A 19,835-nucleotide genomic window follows, 5' to 3' on the forward strand; every position below is an offset into this window, starting at 1 on the left:
GTGGGGCTTCCTTGGTGGTGCAGTGGTTAAGAATCCGCCTGCCAATGCAGGGGACATGGGTTCAAGCCCTGGTCCGGGGAGATCTCACATGCTGCGGAGCAACTAAGCCCATGTGCCACAACTACTGAGCCTGTGCTCTAGAGCCCGTGAGCCACAACTACTGAGCCCGCGTGCCACAACAACTGAAGCCCGCCCGCCTAGAGCCCATGCTCTGCAACAAGAGAAGCCACCCAATGAGAAGCCCGCACACCACAACGAAGAGTAGCTCCCGCTCACCGCAACTAGAGAAAAGCCCGCACGCAGCAACAAAGACCCAAGGCAGCCAAAAATAAAAATAAATAAATAAATTTATATTAAAAAAAAAAAAAAGAGGCTGTTGGTGAAAAGTGATTAGAGTAGGAGAGTGAGAGTGTGGGAAGATCTTTGAAAGTTGTAAAGGTATGGTGTACGCTGTCACCTTTCATCTTCCCTTCTTTTTTTAACCTAGAGCATCTATTCACGCTTTCAGTGGATTTGGAACGATGGATACCTCCCCCCACCCCCACCACCCAACAGTGGCTCAGCGCACTTACCAAGAATGGGATGGGGGTTGGTGAGGAAAAATGGTGCAGTGCTGGTGAGAACTTCAGCAGCGGCCAGCCTGCACTCGGTGGGAAGATGATCTCCACAAGAAGAGAGGACCAACTGAACCCACTGCTTCAGGTTGGGGGCCACCAAGTCCCTGGTCTAAAAGTACAAAGTATACATACAGCAGTTCAGAAGATGCGACATGGGCAGACATGGAATTAGGGATGAGCTACATATGCGTTTCCCAGGCTCCCTTGCATTGGGGAGTAACGTGATTAAATTCTGATTAATGGGATGCCGTTAAAAGTGGTACCTGTGCAATTTCAGGTCATATGTAAGGAAATACATGTGACCTTCACTTCTTGGGTTTCTCTGTCCTGCTAGTTGAACAAGGACAAGATGATGGGAGCTGGAGCAACTATCTGGGACCAGAAGATGGAAGCCACGTTAAGGACAGCAGAATAACAAGGTAGAAGGGCCTGGGAGCCCAATAATGTCCAGCCACTATCTGCTTTGGACTGCTTCTCTCTGGTTTAAGCCACTGTATTTTTGAGTTTCTGTTACATTTAAAGCAGCATCCTAACTAACGTTATTGTTTAAACAAAGCCCTATTGTTGTTTCTTTATAGTAACAGCTTTATTGAGATACAATTCACATACCATATAATTTACCCATTTAAATACATAATTCAATGATTTTTAGTATATTCACAGATATATGTGTACAACCATCACCACAGTCAATTTTAGAACATTTTCATCACCAAAAAGAGAAGCCCTGTATACTTTAGTTATCATCCCCATCCTGTCAGCTCCCCCTCGCCCAGCCCTAAACCGTTAATCTACTTTCTGTCTTTACGGATTTGTCCGTTCTGCACATTTCATATAAACTGAATCATACAGATGGCCAACAGGCACATGAAAAGATGCTCAAAACCACTAATTATTAGAGAAATGCAAATCAAAACTACAATGAGGTATCATTTCATACCAGTAAGAATGGCTGTCATTAAAAAGTCTACAAGTAATAAATGCCGGAGCAGGTGTGGAGAAAAGGGAACCCTCCCCTACACTGTTGGTGGGAATGTAAATTGGTGCAGCCACTATGGAGAACAGTTTGGAGGTTCCTTAAAAAACTAAAACTAGAACTACCATATGATCCTGCAATCCCACTCCTGGGCATACATCTGGAGAAAACTCTAATTGGAAGAGACACATGCTACACCGACGTGCACAGTGGCACTATTTACAATAGCCAAGACATGGAAGCAACCTAAGTATCCATCAGCTTTATCCACGGGTAAAGAAGATGTGACATATATACACAATGGACTATTGGACTATTACTCAGCCATAAAAAAGAATGAAATAATGCCATTTGCAGCAACATGGATGGACCTAGAGATTATCATACTAACTGAAGTAAGTCAGAGAAAGACAAATATCATATGGTATCTCTTATATGTGGAATCTAAAAAAATAATATAAATGAACTTATCTACAAAGCAGAAATAGACTCACAGACATAGAAAACAAACTTACGGTAACCAAAGGGGATGGGCAAGGGGAGAGGTAAATTAGGAGTCTGGGATTAACATAACACACTACTGTATACAAAATAGATAAACAACAAGGACTTACTGTATAGCACAGGGAACTACATTCAGTATCTTGTAGTAACCTATAATGGAAAAGAATCTGAAAAAGTATATATATATATATATATATATATATATATATAAAACTGAATCAAAATTAACTATACTTTATTTATTTATTTTTTACAGTCCAGGTCTTTTATTTTCTTTACACCCATCATGCCATGAATTCATAGGGAATGGGCTCCAACAGTTCAGGCTCCTTTCCATGGGTTCTCACGAAGTGTGCTTCTCTGGGTGGAGCAGGCTGGCACTTCAGCTGAAACCAAGTACCTTTCTCTTTGGCTTCCTTCTTTTTCTGATCATTTTCCTTCACCTGTACCTGTTTCAGGAAGCTCTCCCAGCTCTTAGAGTGCTTAATATGCTCGATACGCACATTAATTCTCTTGGCAAGAATCTTGCCCTTAACTTGTTTGTTTACAATGACGCCAACGGCATGCTGGGTAACGTTGTAGACTCTCCCAGTTTTGCCATGGTAACATTTGTGGGGCATTCCTTTTTGAACAGTGCCCATTCCCTTGATATCTACAATATCACCTTTCCTGTAGATTCGCATGTATGTGGCCAAAGGAACAACTCCATGTTTTCTAAAAGGCCTAGAGAACATGTAGCAGGTGCCCCTCCTCTTTCCCTTTGTGTTGGTCATTTTGGCGAATTACTGGAAGATAGCAGTTCCGGTTGAAAAAAGCCAAAATTAACTATACTTTAATAAAAAATGGTTAAAAAATTGAATCATACAATATGTGGTCTTTTGTGACTGGCTTCTTTCACTCAGCATGTTTTCAGGGCTCATCCACACTGTAGGATGTATGTATCAGTACTTCATTACTTTTTATGGCTGAAAAATATTCCATTATATAGATATACCATATTTTGTTTTCCCATTCATCAATCAGTTGATAGACATTTGGGTTGTTTCCATCTTTTAAACTCTGGTTTTTTACTTTTTCTAGAAAGGGGATTATTGTTCCGAATAAATTTTACTTCCCCTACCAGCTAAGCCTCTTTAATTGTTCAAAATGAGATTACTGGCTCCTCTGACCATCTATGAGCATCTACGGAACTGAACTGATCAGTGTCTTAGATCGTGAGGAAGCTGCTGACTTGTTAACTTTTCTCTCCCTGAAAAATTTCCAATATTCTTCAAATATCACTTCATTCAAGTACCAAGCAGTGCCTCTGAGATGCACATGACAACTGGTTAAAAACGGCTTTAGATGAGAACGCTGTCTTTTGACAGACTTGTTAGGCTGCCCTCTGACTACTTTCTCAGAACTTGTTTCCCCCCACCCCACCCCAGGCTGTAGTTTTTTTTAGCAAATCCTCTCATTCCTACAAACTCTCCTCCTACCCTCCCCAGAACACACACATGACTTTTTTTTTTTTAGCTTTTTGCATCTCCTAGTGACCACCTGGCTCTGGCCCCTTGGTCTGTCTCTGAATGACAGACCCAGGGAAACTGTGTATCTGCTTAGTACTCACCCTCTGGTCTTCTCTCTGTCCAGCCCCATGCTCTCTGAACTTAACAATCTCCTATGTGAAGTCTTCCTCAGCTCTGTAAACACTCTCTCCGGCCTCTGGTTTCCCTCAGCCTCCTTCCTACTAGAGTATCATTTAATATCATGATCTAATGCTCCTTCTCTCTCGTTAGACTGCCCTCCAGTCTTCATCCTTGTACCCCCAGTACCTCTCTCAGGGCTGCTGGAGCGTAAGGAATAGGAATCCACAATGTTATGGTGCCACCATCACAGTGTAGTGATGTGAAACCAAGATCTTCAGGTAATTTTACTGTGGTATTGACTGCCTTCTACTTATAAATTGAAGTATGGTTGATTTACTTCAACTATACTTACAGTGGTTTCAGGTGTACAGCAAAGTGATTCAGTTATATATATATATATTTTTCAGATTATTTTCCATTATAGGCTATTACAAGATACTGAATATAGTTCCTTGTGCTATATAGTAAATCCCTGTTGCTTATCTATTTTATGTGTAGTAGTTTGTATCTGTTAATCCCATACTGCTAATTTATCCCTTTCCCACCCTCCTTTTCCCCTTTGGTAGCCATAAGTTTGTTTTCTATGTCTGTGAGTCTGTTTCTGTTTTGTATACAGATTCATTTGCATTATTTTTTAGATTCTACATATAAGTGATATCATATGATATTTGTCTTTCTCTGTCTGACTTAACTTCACTTAGCATGATATTCTCTAGGTTCATCCATGTTGCTGCAAATGGCATTATTTCATTCTTTTTTATGGCTGAGTAATATTCCATTGTATGTGTACATCACATCTCCTTAAGCCAACTGTCTGTTGATAGGCACTTGGGTTGCTTTCATGTCTTGGCTATTGTAAATAGTGTTGCTATGAACACTGGGGTGCATGTATCTTTTTAAATCAGAGCTTTCATCTTTTCTGGATATATGCCCAGGAGTGGGATTGCTGGATCATATGGTAGCTCTATTTTCAGTTTGTTAAGTAACCTCCATACTGTTTTCCACAGTGGCTGCACTAATTTACATTCCCACCAGCAGTGTAGAAGGGTTCCCTTTTCTTCCCCAGGAAGCTGTTTTGATTACTTTAGGTCCACCCCACCCACAAAGACATGTCCTAAGACAGGTGGGACACATCTGGGCCTCCATGCAAAGCCAGCTGGACCACGTTCGAGGGGGATATTTAGGCCTTAGCGATATATTTTCATACATAGTTGACTAGGATGCAATCCTAGCGACTTGCAATCCTTGGAACTGACTTGCTCATTCCCTCATTAGATGAAGAGTCTAGCGAGAAAAACAGGAAAAAACAAGGTTTGGGCATAAATGCACGTATGTCCTGGAGGGAGGAGGTTGTGTTACCCTCATGGACTCAAATCAAATGTGCCCAGAAGAAGAGAAAATAAATGCCAAACATGGTGCTCAGAAAATTCTCCCCAAGTTATACCCAAAGTGAAAAACCAACACGAATGATATTTTTGTAGAAGCTACACACATTTGCCACAGAGATTCTGCCTGTGGGACAGTTCACTTTTACTGACACCTTCCAGGGAAATCAGAGGACAGAAATCTAGACCCCAAAACAGGGGAAATCAGCCTCACCTCCTCACACGTCTGCATGTGGTGGGCAATCACTTTGGAGGCGAGTCTCAGAGCTTCACTTTGTATTTCAGACCTAGAAAAGTCGGCCAGAAAACACACAAAACATATAATCACCCTGAAACTAATATAATATTGTAAGTCAATTATACTTCAATAAATAAATATGAAAATAAATAAATAAAATCGAACATTTTATATACGTATCGTTTTTACAGATAAGTCTGTAATCCATGTGGCTGTGAATACTACTGGAAATCTCTACCTTGTGGCTATACAAATGCCTCCGGAAGCAATTACCTTTTGGTAACTAATGGGAAACTCTGACATCATTCTATTGCTTGGGCTTAGAACACAGGCTGAGACTTAGAAAGAAATACAGGACCTGAGTCCTTAGGCCAGGACTATGCTCAAGAGTTCATTACACAACTGACTGATGGGACCATGTGTTGTACCAAGTTTGCACAGGGAGCCCTGGAGGCAAACCTTTCACTGGAAGCAATATCCATTGTCCAGATCAAGAACTCCTTTGGGGTTAGATGGACACAGCGCTCTGTCTGAGGAAGCCACTCACTGGGGTCCATGCAATGGAGAATTTTCAGTATCTGTGTGAGCCAGATCCATGAAAAACAAACAAACAAACAAACACACAAAGACACCTCAGAAAAGTCTCCAGAATCTAAATAATAATCATTTGTACCAATACGGGACTCTCTCTTTCAAAAAGCTCCCACTGACTTCTTTTTTCCCCCTTAATAGCTTTGCGAGACCAAGATAGTCTAGAGCAGTGGCATACTGGGATCAGAGGGTAGATGCCATATTCCTAGGTCAGTGCCCTTTCCTTTTGATCATGCTTTCCAGGTGACCATCTGCCCCCAAAGAGCCACGTCAGCAAAGACTGCTTACTCTCTCAATCTCTATCTTTGGTTAATCTCTGTCATCAATACCATTATCATCAAACACTTTTCTTAGCACTCTTTTATGCATGAAGCCATGCCAAGCATCGTGAGAGAGAGTCCTTGCCCTTTGGACGCTCAATCTCCTTCCAGTCCTGGAGATGCCGAAACCGATCCTGCCTCCTGACCTTATCACTCCAGTGGGCTCGCCAAAGACTGTGGGGAGTGGAAAGGGATGGTCAGTACACCAGAGACTTCACCTTGCAGAGGCATTCTGGGTGATTTTCCTTTACAGCCAACATCAAGAATGTCCCTCCGGTATTCCATAGCAAGGGCGGCAGTCCCTTCTCTCCTAGTCCTGAGGCTGCTGCTGAGAACCTTTCCAACAGGGCTTCCAGCGTCAGCAGGCGCACTTCAGGGAAGGAAGACTCTAACAGCTGAGAGAAGGAGATGGGAACGTCCCTTGCCTGCTCTCCAGCCTGGGCCGCTACTGCCCACACTGCAGCGATGGCCAGTTTGGTGAGGCTCTGGAGGTACTGGGGCAGGCCTGGCACCGTGAAGGTATAGGGGAATCCGGTTATCAACTCTGATCCCAAGATGATCCTTCTGACTTCCTCCCACAAGCCAAGATGCTCCAGAACTAAAAAACAAAAAGCAAAGGAAAAGAGGCAATCACTTTACTCAAAGTTCCACAAAAGGACATAGGTGAACACACAAGACTCTGGATACCCTGGGTGGGACAACCAGACGTCATTCCTGAGTAGATTTCACACTAACCATGTAATACGTGACTAGGCCACTAAGATTCAGACTTCTGGCCCAGAAGCACTTTCTATTTAGGTAATTCAGAATTTTTCCCCTAGAGTGACAGAAGGCATTCCTATCAGAAGATGTGCTCCTGGCACCCCTTCCTAAGAGTCAATAAATATAAACTCAGTGACCTCTTGAATCCTCAAGCCTCAAAGCTGAGCAGGATAAAAGAACATCTAGTCCACGCTTCCCTCAGGGTCTCAGATCTCCTCTACAGCACCTCTTCTCAGAGGCTCCTGGTAGAACCCTACAGTGATTTGGAGCTCACAAGAAAGACTGTTCCACTGTTAATAGATCTATTTGCCACAAAGTTCTTTTTGGAGTTTCCACTCAGTGGCCCAATTCTGCATTTTGAGCCCTTTAGGCATTTGAATACAGTTATTATATCCCCTCTGTCTTCTCCAGGTGAAACACCCCTACTTCCTTCAACTCTCCCCAGAGGATGGGGTCCACCCTCTCTCACTGTTCTAAGCCGCCCTCCTTTGGATGTCCTCACCCCTCTTCAGGCATGGCGCCACACAAGGGCACAGGACTCTCCCTCGTGGTCTGAGCAGCAGGACTGTTGCTTGCCCTGTTCTCACATGAGGTTCCTGGAGTTGTATCACACCATTGACTCATGTGGAGCACAAAGTCAACTGAACCGCAGGCCTTTCTTTTTCACATGGTCCACTGACAGTGGTGAGTTATCCATCTCCCACCTTGTACTCAGGACTTAGATCAAGACTTGTTTTCTTTGTTTGTTTTAAACCGAAGCAGATCCCTGTTAAATTTTATGGTCTGCCTTTTAGATTGCCGAGATCTTTTTGTATTCTCAGTTCTGATCACAAATATTTATTGCCTGCTTACTATGTGCTGGGTGCTAGGTGAAATAAGAATAATGCATTTAGGGAGTTTATATTCTAATTTGAGAAAGAGAAATGAATGACTAGGTGACTCTAATATAGTGGTGGAAGTGATCACCTGCGTCTTAAAGAGGAAGAGAGAGGAGAATGCGTTGGAACCACCAAGCAAAGGTTCAAAGGTTCAAAGGCATAAAACAGAATGGACCACGTGAGGAACTATAGGCAGTCTGATTTCAGCACAGAATTCGAGGTGGGCAACAGCGGGAGATGAGGCTAGAGAAGCAGCATGTTCAGGACATGGGGAACCTCCTAGGCCACACGAAGGAGCTTGGACATTTTTCTGCAGGCAAGGGGATGCCATCGAGGGGTTATTTTAAGCAATAAGGTCAGGTGAACATGTCCACTGAAGTGTTCTTATTGCTGAGAGGCCAATATTAGAGGCAGGGAGCCCAGCTGAACGACTACTGCAGTAGTGGAAGAGAGAAACGATGAGGGTGTAAAGTAAGGAACAGACAGGAGGAAGATGTGTTTGAGAAGCATCGAAGGAATAAAACTGGCAGCACTGGGGGACTGGCTGGGGAAGGAGTCTTGGGTACCTCCCAGAACCCAGATTCTTCATACAGCACATTCATCATCCAATAGAAGCTGGGTAAACCTCAATTTGACAAGCAGGCCGTAAGTTATCACTAAAGATGTGGACTGGACCAGCGTGGAGGACAGAGGGCTTTGGTGAGTAGTATAGTTGGCTTCCTGCCTGCCCCATCCCCCGCCCCACTCCAAGCTCTCATCAATTCATTAACCAGCTCTCTTAGGGTCTACGTATTCCCCAGTTATGAATCCTCCTAACTCTACCATTCTGCCCACATGTTATCTACAAGAACATCAGGAGAGACTTCATCAAATGCCTTGCTGAAATTTAGATATCTCATAACTCAGTGAACACTACTGACTCTTAGAAAACAATCACAAACAGAATAAAAATGTAAAAGATTAAAGCAACAGTTGGAAAAAACTCACTTGGAATTGAAATATTACATAGGCTTGCAATAATCCAGGAATTATTGCAATAATAAATAATAAAAATATAGACTATTCCTGTTACACATCAAACTGTTTCAAAAAGAAGTTTCTCCAAAGAGGCAAAAGAGGGGCTTGGGCTCCTATATGATGGTGCCCCAAGAGGCCACCCCCCACCCCGCACCTGCTAGCTGTGCTTGCAGACACACCACTGCTCTTAACCCAGACTCTGCTGAGGTCTAAGTTCCAGCAGGAGGGCAGCCTTCTTTGCAAAGCAGCAGGGAAAACCCCAGGTGTCAGGATCCTCAACTTCTGTGTCATCATCCTCAACTTTTGTGTCATCATCTCTATTTTCAATGCCTAAAAACCTAATCCCAGTATAATTTAGAAATGAGAAGACCACACTCCAGTGATCTCCAGGTGTCACTTTCCTAGCCTTCCCACCCACTGCTACCTGAGGACAACACTGTATCAAAAAGGGATTTCATTTGTTAGGCTAGGAGTCAGAAACATGGCTCACAGACATGCTCTTTAAAACATAATTAAAAACAGGAAGAAGTGTCTTGGTCATTCTGGATAATTTTCAGATGAATAGGTATTCCAGGCGGAGTGTATAGTCCGCTGGACTCAAGAGCTAGGCACCCAGACACACTTGCTTCTTTTAAGACCTTGAGGAAGGATGACATGATCAAGAAGCCCAGGACTGAAGGCACAACCCCAAAGATAGGGGACATGGGGCACCTGCTCAGGAAGGGCTTCTTTGGGACTTCTTGGCCTCCACTGCCTGTGGACGCCAGTATAATCCCATAAGCGTGCATTAAGCATATAGTAGGTACTTCGGGAGATACAGAGATTCAGAGCTGAGAAAGAAAAATTACCTGCTGTCAAAGAGCTTTAAAACTGATGGGAGGATAAAGACAACCACTAAAATTGCAAAATGCTTAGTACCCTAAAATCATTAGTGAGAAGAGCTGACAACTATTGAGTATTAATGTGCCAGGCACTATAGAATATTATATATCCATTATTTAATGCTATGAATAATAATTACTTTTAGAATTGACACTCGTTGAGTATTAGTCTAAGCACTTCAACAAGTACTAAATCATTTAATGAAGTAGGCGCTGTTATTATTCCCTGGTATTTTACAGATGAGGAAAGAGGTTAAGTTACTTGCCCAAGGTCACACAGGGAATGTAGGTAAAGGGAATACAAAAGCCATAAGAATGACCAAAATGAAAGCAACGTGCACTTATTTTCTATCATAAGTAAAAAAAAAAAAAGGGGGGGCTTTCAGAAGGGAACAAAATTTAAGATGGGCAGGGACTTCCCTGGTGGCACAGTGGTTAAGAGTCTGCCTGCCAATGCAGGAGACACGGGTTCGAGCCCTGGTCCGGGAAGATCCCACATGCCGCAGAGCAACTAAGCCCGTGTGCCACAACTACTGAGCCTGCGCTCTAGAGCCTGCGAGCCACAACTACTGAGCCCGTGTGCCTAGAGCCCATGCTCCGCAACAAGAGAAGCCACCGCAACGAGAAGCCCGCGCACCGCTACGAAGAGTAGCCCCCGCTCACCGCAACTAGAGAAAGCCCGCGCACAGCAACTAAGACCCAACGCAGCCCAAAATAAATAAATAAATAAAAAATTTAAGATGGGCACTGAGACTGCCCAGAGGTGCCTGCCTGGGAGAGGAAAGGGCAGGGCAGGTGCTCAGGGGAGTTGGGAGAGATTAGACAGGAGAGACCTGCGAACAGGTTCGCTGAATTAATGTGTCAATAGAGGAGCAGCAGGGGAGGTTAGGTCGGAGCCACAAGCTAGGAAACTATCAGATGACATTCATGTAGGCACTTTCTCCAAACTGCTGCTTAGAAAAAATGTTCTTGGTTCTGCAGCAAGACCCAATGAGGTGTCCTAAAGCAGAGTTTCTCAAACTTGAGCGAGCATCAGAACCACCTGGAGGGCTTGTTAAATCACAGACTGCTGCCTGGGCCTCACCCCCAAAGTTTCTGATTCAGGAGGGTGGGGTGGGGGCTGAGAATCTGCATTTCTAACAAGCTCCCAGGTGATGCTGCTGCTGGGCCACGTACTTCAAAACCACTGCCCTCAGGGGATGGTTCTTTTTTTTTTCGTTAATTAAAAAAATTTTTAAATTTTATTTATTTACTTTTGGCTGCGTTGTGTCTTTGTTGCTGTGCACAGGCTTTCTCTAGTTGCGGCAAGCGGGGGCTACTCTTCACTGAGGTGCGTGGGCTTCTCATTGCGGTGGCTTCTCTTGTTGTGGAGCATGGGCTCTAGGTGCCCGGGCTTCAGCAGTTGTGGCACGCGGGCTTCAGTAGTTGTGGCTCACGGGCTCTAGAGCGCAGGCTCAGTAGCTGTGGTGCACGGGCTTAGCTGCTCCGCGGCATGTGGGATCTTCCTGGACCAGGGCTCGAACCCATGTCCCCTGCGTTGGCAGGTGGATTCCTAACCACTGCGACACCAGGGAAGTCCCAGGTGATGGCTCTTAACCAGAGGTTATTAAAACCAACCGTGCCTCAATCCCACCCTTGTAGATTCTGATTCGGCTGGTTTGGAGTTGGTCGCAGACATCTGGAGTCTTTTTTTTTTTTTTAAAAATATTTATTTATTTATTTGGGTGCGTCCGGTCTTAGCTGCAGGCACGTGGGATCTCTCCTTGCGGCGCGCAGGCTTCTCTCTAGTTGTGGTGCATGGGCTCTAGAGCGCACGTGGGCTTAGTTGCCCTGCGGCATATGGGATCTTAGCTCCCCGACCAGGGACTGAACCCGTGTCCCCTGCATTGGAAGGCGGATTCTTAACCACTGCGCCACCAGGGAAGTCCCGACATCTGGAGTCTTAAGAAGCCAACAGGTAATTCTGCTCTGTGCCCCAGCTGAGAACCACGCTCCTCAGCTACGACTTTCATAGGGGTTCACAGGGTTTTCAGGATGGGCAGTAGGGCTGCAGTTCCAAAGAGCACAGCTGATTCCAGCCCAGTACTTCACCATAGTGAAGAACTAGAAAATTCACTGCCCCCCATTTTCTCTTACCAATAAAAACATCAAAGGAGGGGAAACCCTCAAGAATTCAAAAGAATGAATAAACTCTATAAAGGCCCCTTGCAGGCAGGCCTTTGATACTGGCTCATTATATACAGGTTCTGTTCTAGGGCGAGGGTGTAGCAGTGAGTTAGAAAGACCAGGCTCTGCTCTCATGGAGTTCCCATTTAGAAGGGGACCACAGAACACCCTCTGCCCCTCTGCCAGAGTGAGGGGGTCTCTGGGCAGAACAGGAGGTTGGGATTAGAAATATGAGCAGCAGCAGTGACTAAAAAGGACGTATTGCTTTCCTCTCTAGCATAGCAGTTTCTCAGCCCGGGAGGTACATTACATTTATCCGGAGAGTTTTAGAAAAACACTTATGTCAGGGGACACTTGACTGCATCTCTGGGGCCAGCCTGGTTTCAAGGTGACCCAGGTGATTCTATTGTTCAGCTGGGGTCACAGCTACTGTCTTATGGGCTCTGCACCCCACAGCAGGTAGAGCTCACCAAATGGATCTCACAACCAGGATTTCTTCCTAGTGAAGCACAGTTTTGTGTCCTGCCCTAACAAACGCATTTCAAAGTTGAGATCAACACGGAGTACTTGTTTCCATTTTTGTGAGTGCCTGCTGTCCGCAAGATACAAAAAAACTCAAGTTAGTTCTTTGATGGCACTTAGTTCTTCAGTCTGAGGTCTGGCAACCCTCTTCTCTAGAAGATAACTTTTCTACTTGCAATTTCAATTTTGCTGGCTTTGGGTTGCCTCCTTTCCATCTTTCCTGGAAAGTCAAGTGTTCCAATGAAAGAATCAAGTCCCTCCCCTTTAATGGCCCCATCTTATTTTTCATTAATTAGATGATTTTTGTAAACTCTTGTTAATTGGAGTTTTTTCCCAGCTCTCCTTGTTTGGAATATCTTTGGATTTTCCCAACAGTGTAGTCATTTTAGTCACCCAAGTATGTGTGACTGATTCTAAACATCCAATTTGATTTCACTTTTGAAATTAACTTCTTTTTTTCTTCTTTTAGCAAGCATATTTCTAGCCTTCAAAGGAATGGCTTATTGGCTGGATTCACTTGGAAAGACAATACCTCCTGCTGTGCTATGTCCCGGTTCAATGGAGAAATAATTCTCAAGTTTGGAATTCAAGAATCAATCAAATATCAAAAACAATGTGACAGGCTGGTATAAGTTGCCAACATTTTATTTTGTAAAGAAAGGATGTTAAAAACCTACCATCTATTATTTCATGAAAGAAAGGTTATCTGAACACCAAAAAAGTCATAGATTCCTAGTGTCATCATAAAGGACAATTCTTTAAAAAAATGTGGTTTAAAGAAAAATTTGCTGTAGTTGTCATTTTGCTATAGTTTTATTGTGAAAATATCACCAGGGAGCAGCATTAGGGAACTGCAGCTTTGGAGAAGTTGATCAAGTTTCCTGAGGTTGATGTGTTTGGAGAACATGCCCAGCCTGAACAGAGGTGTCCTAGAGAGGAATGAAGGGACTTTGCCGAGTCCCTCAGGACAGCGAGTAGAGTGTCTGTGAGAAGGAGCAAAGTGGTCCATTCACATAATTCCCTCTGGGAATCTCAGATGTGTTATTTTAGCAGTTTTAGTTCTTTGGCGAGTGGCAGATTTCAGTGTTATGTCTGCAACCTGAACAGTGATTGCTAAATTAACTGTATTTCAAAGCTGCCATTCTCTAACCAACCAAGGTAGGGCGCTAACATCAACCCAGGCTGCTGAAAGAGGATTTAAAAAGCAGCACTACCTAGAGCATGGTCAGCTCCTAGTTCCCAAATCCTGTTCTGTTATTTAGGGAAATCAGTCTCCTCCCCAAAGGAGGAACACAGCCCCAAAGGGCAGGCCCATGGGGCATTTATCTTTGATTTTCTGAGCTACAGGTTTGTTAAAAAAAAAAAAAAAAAAAAAAAAATCAACGTAATCTTAAAAGATTCATGTTAATCTAAATAGCTTTGACGAGAGCATTCTGGAAAACAATGTGGATGATATCATTACCACATAATTATGGATATAGTGGAGTTTCACCATAAGAGCATTTAATTTAGGTGAATTTAACTCTAAGTACTCGGCAAACAGAGAGAAAGAGATGGAAAAATAACAATTAAAAGCGATAGGGCAGTTTCACCTGACATTCCAATCACCGAGCATATACCCAGGATGGTGGCTGTGCTGTTACCTTAGACGAGTGGCTCTCAAACTTCGGCGCACTCACCTCCAGAGTTCCTGATTCAGTAGGTCTGGGACAGGGCCCCCCAAATCATACTTCTAACAAATCCTGGGCGATGCTGCTGCTGATGCAGGGACCACACTTTAAGAACCACTACTTCAGACCATCTGAGGTCATCCGTGCTTCTCATAGTGTAAACATCTTGCCATGCCGAACGTGTATAATTCTAGTGTTTAATGGTATTTGTTTTTGTACACCATGGCCCCTAATCATATGTCAACCCCTTCATCTAGTGCTCAACCAAAGAGCTCCTGAATGTTATATAGTTCCTGGCCTTCGCTGTTAATGTCACGAACCAAGATAGCCTGATTGCTTTGTGCTGAGCTGGCCAAAATAAAAGGGGCCAGAGGGAGTAAGTGTACAGGCCCAAATTGACAGAGTTTTCTTGGCCCCAGCAGAGATGGTTATGGGAGAAGCTAAAACCCCAGTAAGCACAGCAAACGTGTTCTACTTGTAAGCAGCAATCAGAATCCATAAAGGGGGAAGGATCCTCCTCGGGACTGAAAAGACCAACAAAACAGAAAAAAAAATAGTTTCACTGCTATGGAGTAAGTCACTTACTGTGGATACCATGTAAATGGCAATGATATTGATTGTGCCACTATGGTGGTCACTTGCCACTGACTGAGCCTCAGAAGAACGTTCTGTTTTCTGCCTGACCTTGCACATGCTGTTCCCTCTAGCTTGAATGAATAAATGAACAAATGAATTTCTCTTTCATATACTGTAATGGTTCTGAATTCTCTGATACCACTTGGTCAAGAAAATTTTCTAGAGATTTCCCCTATCCTCCCCCACCCCCCAGAATCTCTACTCTTCTTAAAGAAGTAGAGAGTGAGGAAATACGAAGCAGATTTTACTTTTAAGGCATAATGAAAGGGCCAACTTTTTCTGTTTCAAAGATCTGTAGCTCTGGTTAGAGAGATCTGTAATCAGATCCAAAAAAAGTTCTTATCTGGAACAGTTGATAAACTGGTTCTAAAAATAATCACAGCTGATAATTTGTACACTCCGTGAATGTTAATGTCCTGTTATGCTATTTCTCAGTTAAAAAAAACTGTATTTGGAGAGAAAAGGAAACCATAGGAACTACAACAACAACAAGAAAAAATCAACTGATTTAATAAATCTTGGCTTCTCCTTATCGAAGGGAAATTCCATTCTTCTATTTAATCCTCTGCCCCTCCCAGTAAACTGTAATCCAGACCCGAGGGGCCCTTCCAGTTACAAACATGTAGAATGACCTAGTGGAAGGGTTTGGAGACTATCTTTGTCTAGAGAAGTGCCCTGAACTGGTCCTAGTTGTTTATTTCTTGTGTACTTTTGTTTCTAGGTCTCTGGACTCCTAGGTCTCTAGGTCTCATGCCCGGCTTTCATAGGGATGGTGCCTGACACACACCCCTTTGAAAACATTCCCCCCCTTCCCTTGTTCCAGCCTATTCTCAAAGTATTTTTTAAGCACAGAATTCCTTATCTGCTGTTGAGGAAGAAGGAAGAGTTTCTGAGAATACTGTTTGTAGGACTCTCTAGTCAACCCATAAAATAGGCACCGTCCCAGTGGCTTGGACAACAGGGAGTCAGAAGAGCTCTGAAAGGACTTGGGTAGGCTGAAAATGAGCTCATCAGGCACAGGGTGGGACCAGCAGTTTTTACTTCTCTCCTCCACCCATCATCCTATCCCTGCTCTGCCCAACACTGGGAGGAAGTCGGGAAATACTTGTGGATAAACACATGACAACCCAAAGACACAAACATAAAGTTACTTCTAAGTAATACACTGCTTTGGATTCTTTGTCAGCGAATTGCTCCTAAGGACAAGACTGGGAAATCAGAAACTTCCTTATCATCACACCTTAGACATCCCTGTTTAATTTAACCTCTTCCCCACAAAGGACCTCAGGCTTCTCTTCCACCCTTAGGCAATGAGATACAGTGTGACATCAACTTGAGAGTCTTGGTAGCTGGCTGGGAAGACTCCTTTAAATAACTGGGGCTTATTACCTCTGTTGTCTCACCTGTAATGACAGACTAGGACCACTGATCTCAGTCCCTTGCCAGCACTACAGTTTACAGTTCTGGAAGAAACAGACTCTAAGACTGAAGAGGTTCCTGGCACCACTGGACTACATCAATGTCTCTGGGAATGATGCTACAAGGTACAGTTTACAGCTGGCAAACCCAAGAGAGTCTGGCTGGACTGCAAATGCTACTTAATGTGAAGTCTGGCCCCAGCCAGGGAGGAATTAAGTAAATTCTGCCAGATGGGCAATGGAGGTGAGTCTGGGAGTAAGCATACCTGGCCATGGGACCAGCAGAAGCTCTGTCTCCTCCTCTGGATGAGATGACCATTCATTTCTTTGTTCTTGCTATCAGTATTACTTCCTAATAGCTGCTTTTCTTACAGTGTTGGATTCTTCCTTTCGTGTTACTTTTCATGGAGTTTTTACAATTTTTTTCACGTGACCTTCACCTCAATCCTCTGAGGGTATTATCCCCACTTTACAACTGAGGAACTAAGAGGTTTCAAAACAAAGTGATGAAAGCGATTTTTGCTTTAGCCCATGAAAGTTTAACTGCTACAGAAATTGCCCTTTGCCATAAACAACTAGAAAACTAGACAAATGTATGAAACTATCGTTTTTTTTTGTGGTATGCGGGCCTCTCACTGTTGTGGCCTCTCCCGTTGCGGAGCACAGGCTCCGGACGCGCAGGCTCAGCGGCCGTGGCTCACGGGCCCAGCCGCTCCGCGGCATGTGGGATCTTCCCGGACTGGGGCACGAATCCGTGATCCTTGCATCGGCAGGTGGACTCTCAACTACTGCGCCACCAGGGAAGCCCAAAACTATCGTTTTTAAACATCAGACATGAGTAGTATGTTTCCCTGACAGAAGGAAACAAATAAGGGAGGCCTTATAGTTGCCCTGGACTACTACCTAGAGGCAACTTCCATACTCCAGCACAGAGAGGGGGAACCCAGAGTGCAGAGATCTTGCTGAGCCAGAACAACTGGATATTCATATGAAAAAAAAAACAAAAAAGAGAACTTTGACCTTATCTCATGACATACACGAAAATTAGCTTAAAGTGGACCATGGATCTAAACGTAAAACCTTAAATAGCAAACTTTAGAAGAAAACCTGGGACTTCTCTGGCGGTCCAGTGGATAAGACGCCGCGCTTCCAGTGCAGGGGGCAGGGGTTCAATCCCTGGTCGGGGAACTAAGATCCCACATGCCGCGCGGCGCGGCCAAAAAAAAAAAAAAGAAAGAAAAAACAAAACAAACTTTAGAAGAAAACCTGAGAGAACATCGTTGTGACCTTAGGATAGGCAAAGACTTCTTTACTAGGGCACAAAAAGCATAAGACACAGAGAAAAAATGGATAAATCAGACTTCATCAAAATTAAAAACAGTTGCTCTTCAAAAGACATTGTTAAGAAAAAAGACAAGCAACAGATAGGTAGAAAATCGTTAACAAATGTTTGTATAAAATACTTATATCCAGAACACAGAACTTTCACAACTCAGTAATAAGAAAAACACAATTTAAAAAAGAAATGAGGGGCTTCCCTGGTGGCGCAGTGGTTGAGAGTCCGCCTGCCGATGCAGGGGACATGGGTTCGTGCACCGGTCCGGGAGGATCCCACATGCCGCGGAGCGGCTGGGCCTGTGAGCCATGGCCGATTTGAATAGACACTTTACCAAGAAAGATATATGTATGGCAAATACGGTACATGAAAAGGTGCTCAGCATAACTGGTCATTAGGGAAATGCAAATTAAAATCTCAGTGAGACACCACTACACATGTACCAGAATGGCTAAAATTAACAAGAGGGGCAATACCATGTCTAGATGAGGATGCAGAATAACTGGACCTCTCATACATTGTTGCTGGGAATGCAAAGAGGTAAGGCCCTTTGGAAAACAGTTTGGCAGTTTCTTATTGCCTAAACAATCTTATCATATGACCTAGTAATTCCTTTCCTAGGTTTTACTTATGAAGGATTAAAAACATATGGCCACACAAATACTTCCATGCTCAGAGCTGCATTATCCACAATTTCCAAAAAGTGGAAGTGCCAAAATGTATTTCAACTGGTGAATTAATATAAACAACACACGCAAATAATGGAATACTACTCAGCAAGAAAAAGTCGTGACTCACATCACATTAATAAAGGACAAAAATTATACGATCATCTCATTAGATGCAGAAAAAGAATTTGACAAAATCCAACACTCTTTTATGATAAAAACTCTCAACAAGCAAGAAACAGAAGGGACTTCTTCAACCTGATAAAGGGCATCTATGAAAAACCCACAGCTAACACCATATTTAATAGTGAAAGACTAAAAGCTCTCCTCCTAAGATCAGGAACAAGGCACTTCCATTCAACATTGTACTGGAAGTTCTAGCCAGGGTGATTAGGCAAGAAAAATAAATAAAAGGCATCCAGATTGGAGAGGAAGAAGTAAAACCTATCTCTATTGCACAGGACATGATCTCATATACAGAAAGTTCTAAGTCCACAAAAACAGACAAACAAATAAACAAAAGTAAGTTCAATAAGGTCATGGGATAAAATATTAATATACAAATATCAACTATAGTTCTGTGTAGTAGCAACGAACAATCCAAAATTGAAATTAAGAAAATAATTCCATTTACAACAGCATCAAAAATAATAAAATAGGAATAAATTATTTAACAAAAGATGTTCATGAGGTGTACACGGAAAATTACAAAACATCACTGAAAAAAATTGAAGACCTAAATAAATGGAAGGACACCCTGTGTTCTGATCTGAATAACTGAAGATATAATATTATTATAGTGACAATACTCCTCAAATTGAACTACAGATTTAACATAATACCTATCAAAATCCTAATTGACTTTTCTCTTTCCAGAAGTTGACAAGCTGATCCTAAAATCTGAATGAAAATGTAAGGACTCAGCCAAAACGATCTTGAAAACAAAGAACAAAGTTGGAGGACTCACACATCCTGATTTCAAGTTACCATAAAGCAACGATAATCAAGACAGTGTGGTCCTGGTATAAGGACAGATATACAGATCAATGAAATAGAACTGAGAGTCCAGAAAATCCATGTATTTATGGTCACTTGATTTTCTGACTGACCAAGGTGCCAAGACAATTCAGTGGGGAATGGTGAAGTCTTTTAAACAAAGAGTGCTGGGACAAATGGATAGTCACATGCAAAAGGATGAGGCTGGACCTGTACCTCACACCAAATACAAAAATTAACTCAAAATGGATCAGAAACCGAAAAGTTAAGATATAAAACTATTAAATTCTTAAGAAGAAAATGGATACAAGACTTTGTGACCTCGGATTAGGCAATAGTTTCTTAGATGTGACATTAAAAGCATAAGCAACAAAAGAAAAAACAGGTTGGACTTAATCAAAACTAAAAATTTTTGTACATTAAAGGACATTATCACAAAAGTCAAAAGTCAGTGCACAGAATGGGAGAAAAGAAAATATTTGCAAATTGTATATCTGATAAGGAAATAATATCCAGAATATATAAAGAATTCTTACAACTCAAGAATGAAAAGACAAACAACCCAGAGGATCCGAAAAGACATTTCTCTAAAGAAAGTGTACAAAACGGCTCATTAGCATTAAAAA

General features: G+C 42.8%; 2 protein-coding genes across 6 annotated transcripts in view; both read right to left on the reverse strand.

Annotated features, from left to right (window-relative positions):
* THADA (THADA armadillo repeat containing) overlaps positions 1 to 19,835 on the reverse strand; it is a 305,797-nt gene that overhangs the window by 27,944 nt on the left and 258,018 nt on the right. For 4 of the 5 annotated variants that reach the window (XM_007128982.4, XM_028496748.2, XM_007128981.4 and 1 more), the window contains 4 exons: positions 6,478 to 6,857; positions 5,808 to 5,926; positions 5,325 to 5,397; positions 573 to 726 (listed from right to left, as the gene is read on the reverse strand). In XM_007128982.4, coding sequence (XP_007129044.2) covers positions 573 to 726; positions 5,325 to 5,397; positions 5,808 to 5,926; positions 6,478 to 6,857 — 726 coding nt within the window. Of the gene's footprint in view, positions 1 to 572; positions 727 to 5,324; positions 5,398 to 5,807; positions 5,927 to 6,477; positions 6,858 to 19,835 lie in introns of those variants that run through there. The other variant, XM_055089156.1, reaches the window with a different exon arrangement.
* On the reverse strand, positions 2,357 to 2,919 carry LOC102989558 (60S ribosomal protein L21-like). The gene has a single exon (XM_024118684.3). It carries the CDS (start codon positions 2,868 to 2,870, stop codon positions 2,382 to 2,384), a length of 489 nt encoding a protein of 162 aa, XP_023974452.1. The 5' UTR covers positions 2,871 to 2,919; the 3' UTR covers positions 2,357 to 2,381.

This window comes from Physeter macrocephalus, chromosome 12 (genome assembly GCF_002837175.3).
Source record: "Physeter macrocephalus isolate SW-GA chromosome 12, ASM283717v5, whole genome shotgun sequence".
NCBI classification, from domain to species: Eukaryota; Metazoa; Chordata; class Mammalia; order Artiodactyla; family Physeteridae; genus Physeter; species Physeter macrocephalus.

Coding starts and splice junctions, on each gene's coding strand:
- LOC102989558 (XM_024118684.3), bottom strand. CDS start 2,870: ATGACCAACACAAAGGGAAAGAGGAGGGGCACCTGCTACATGTTCTCT.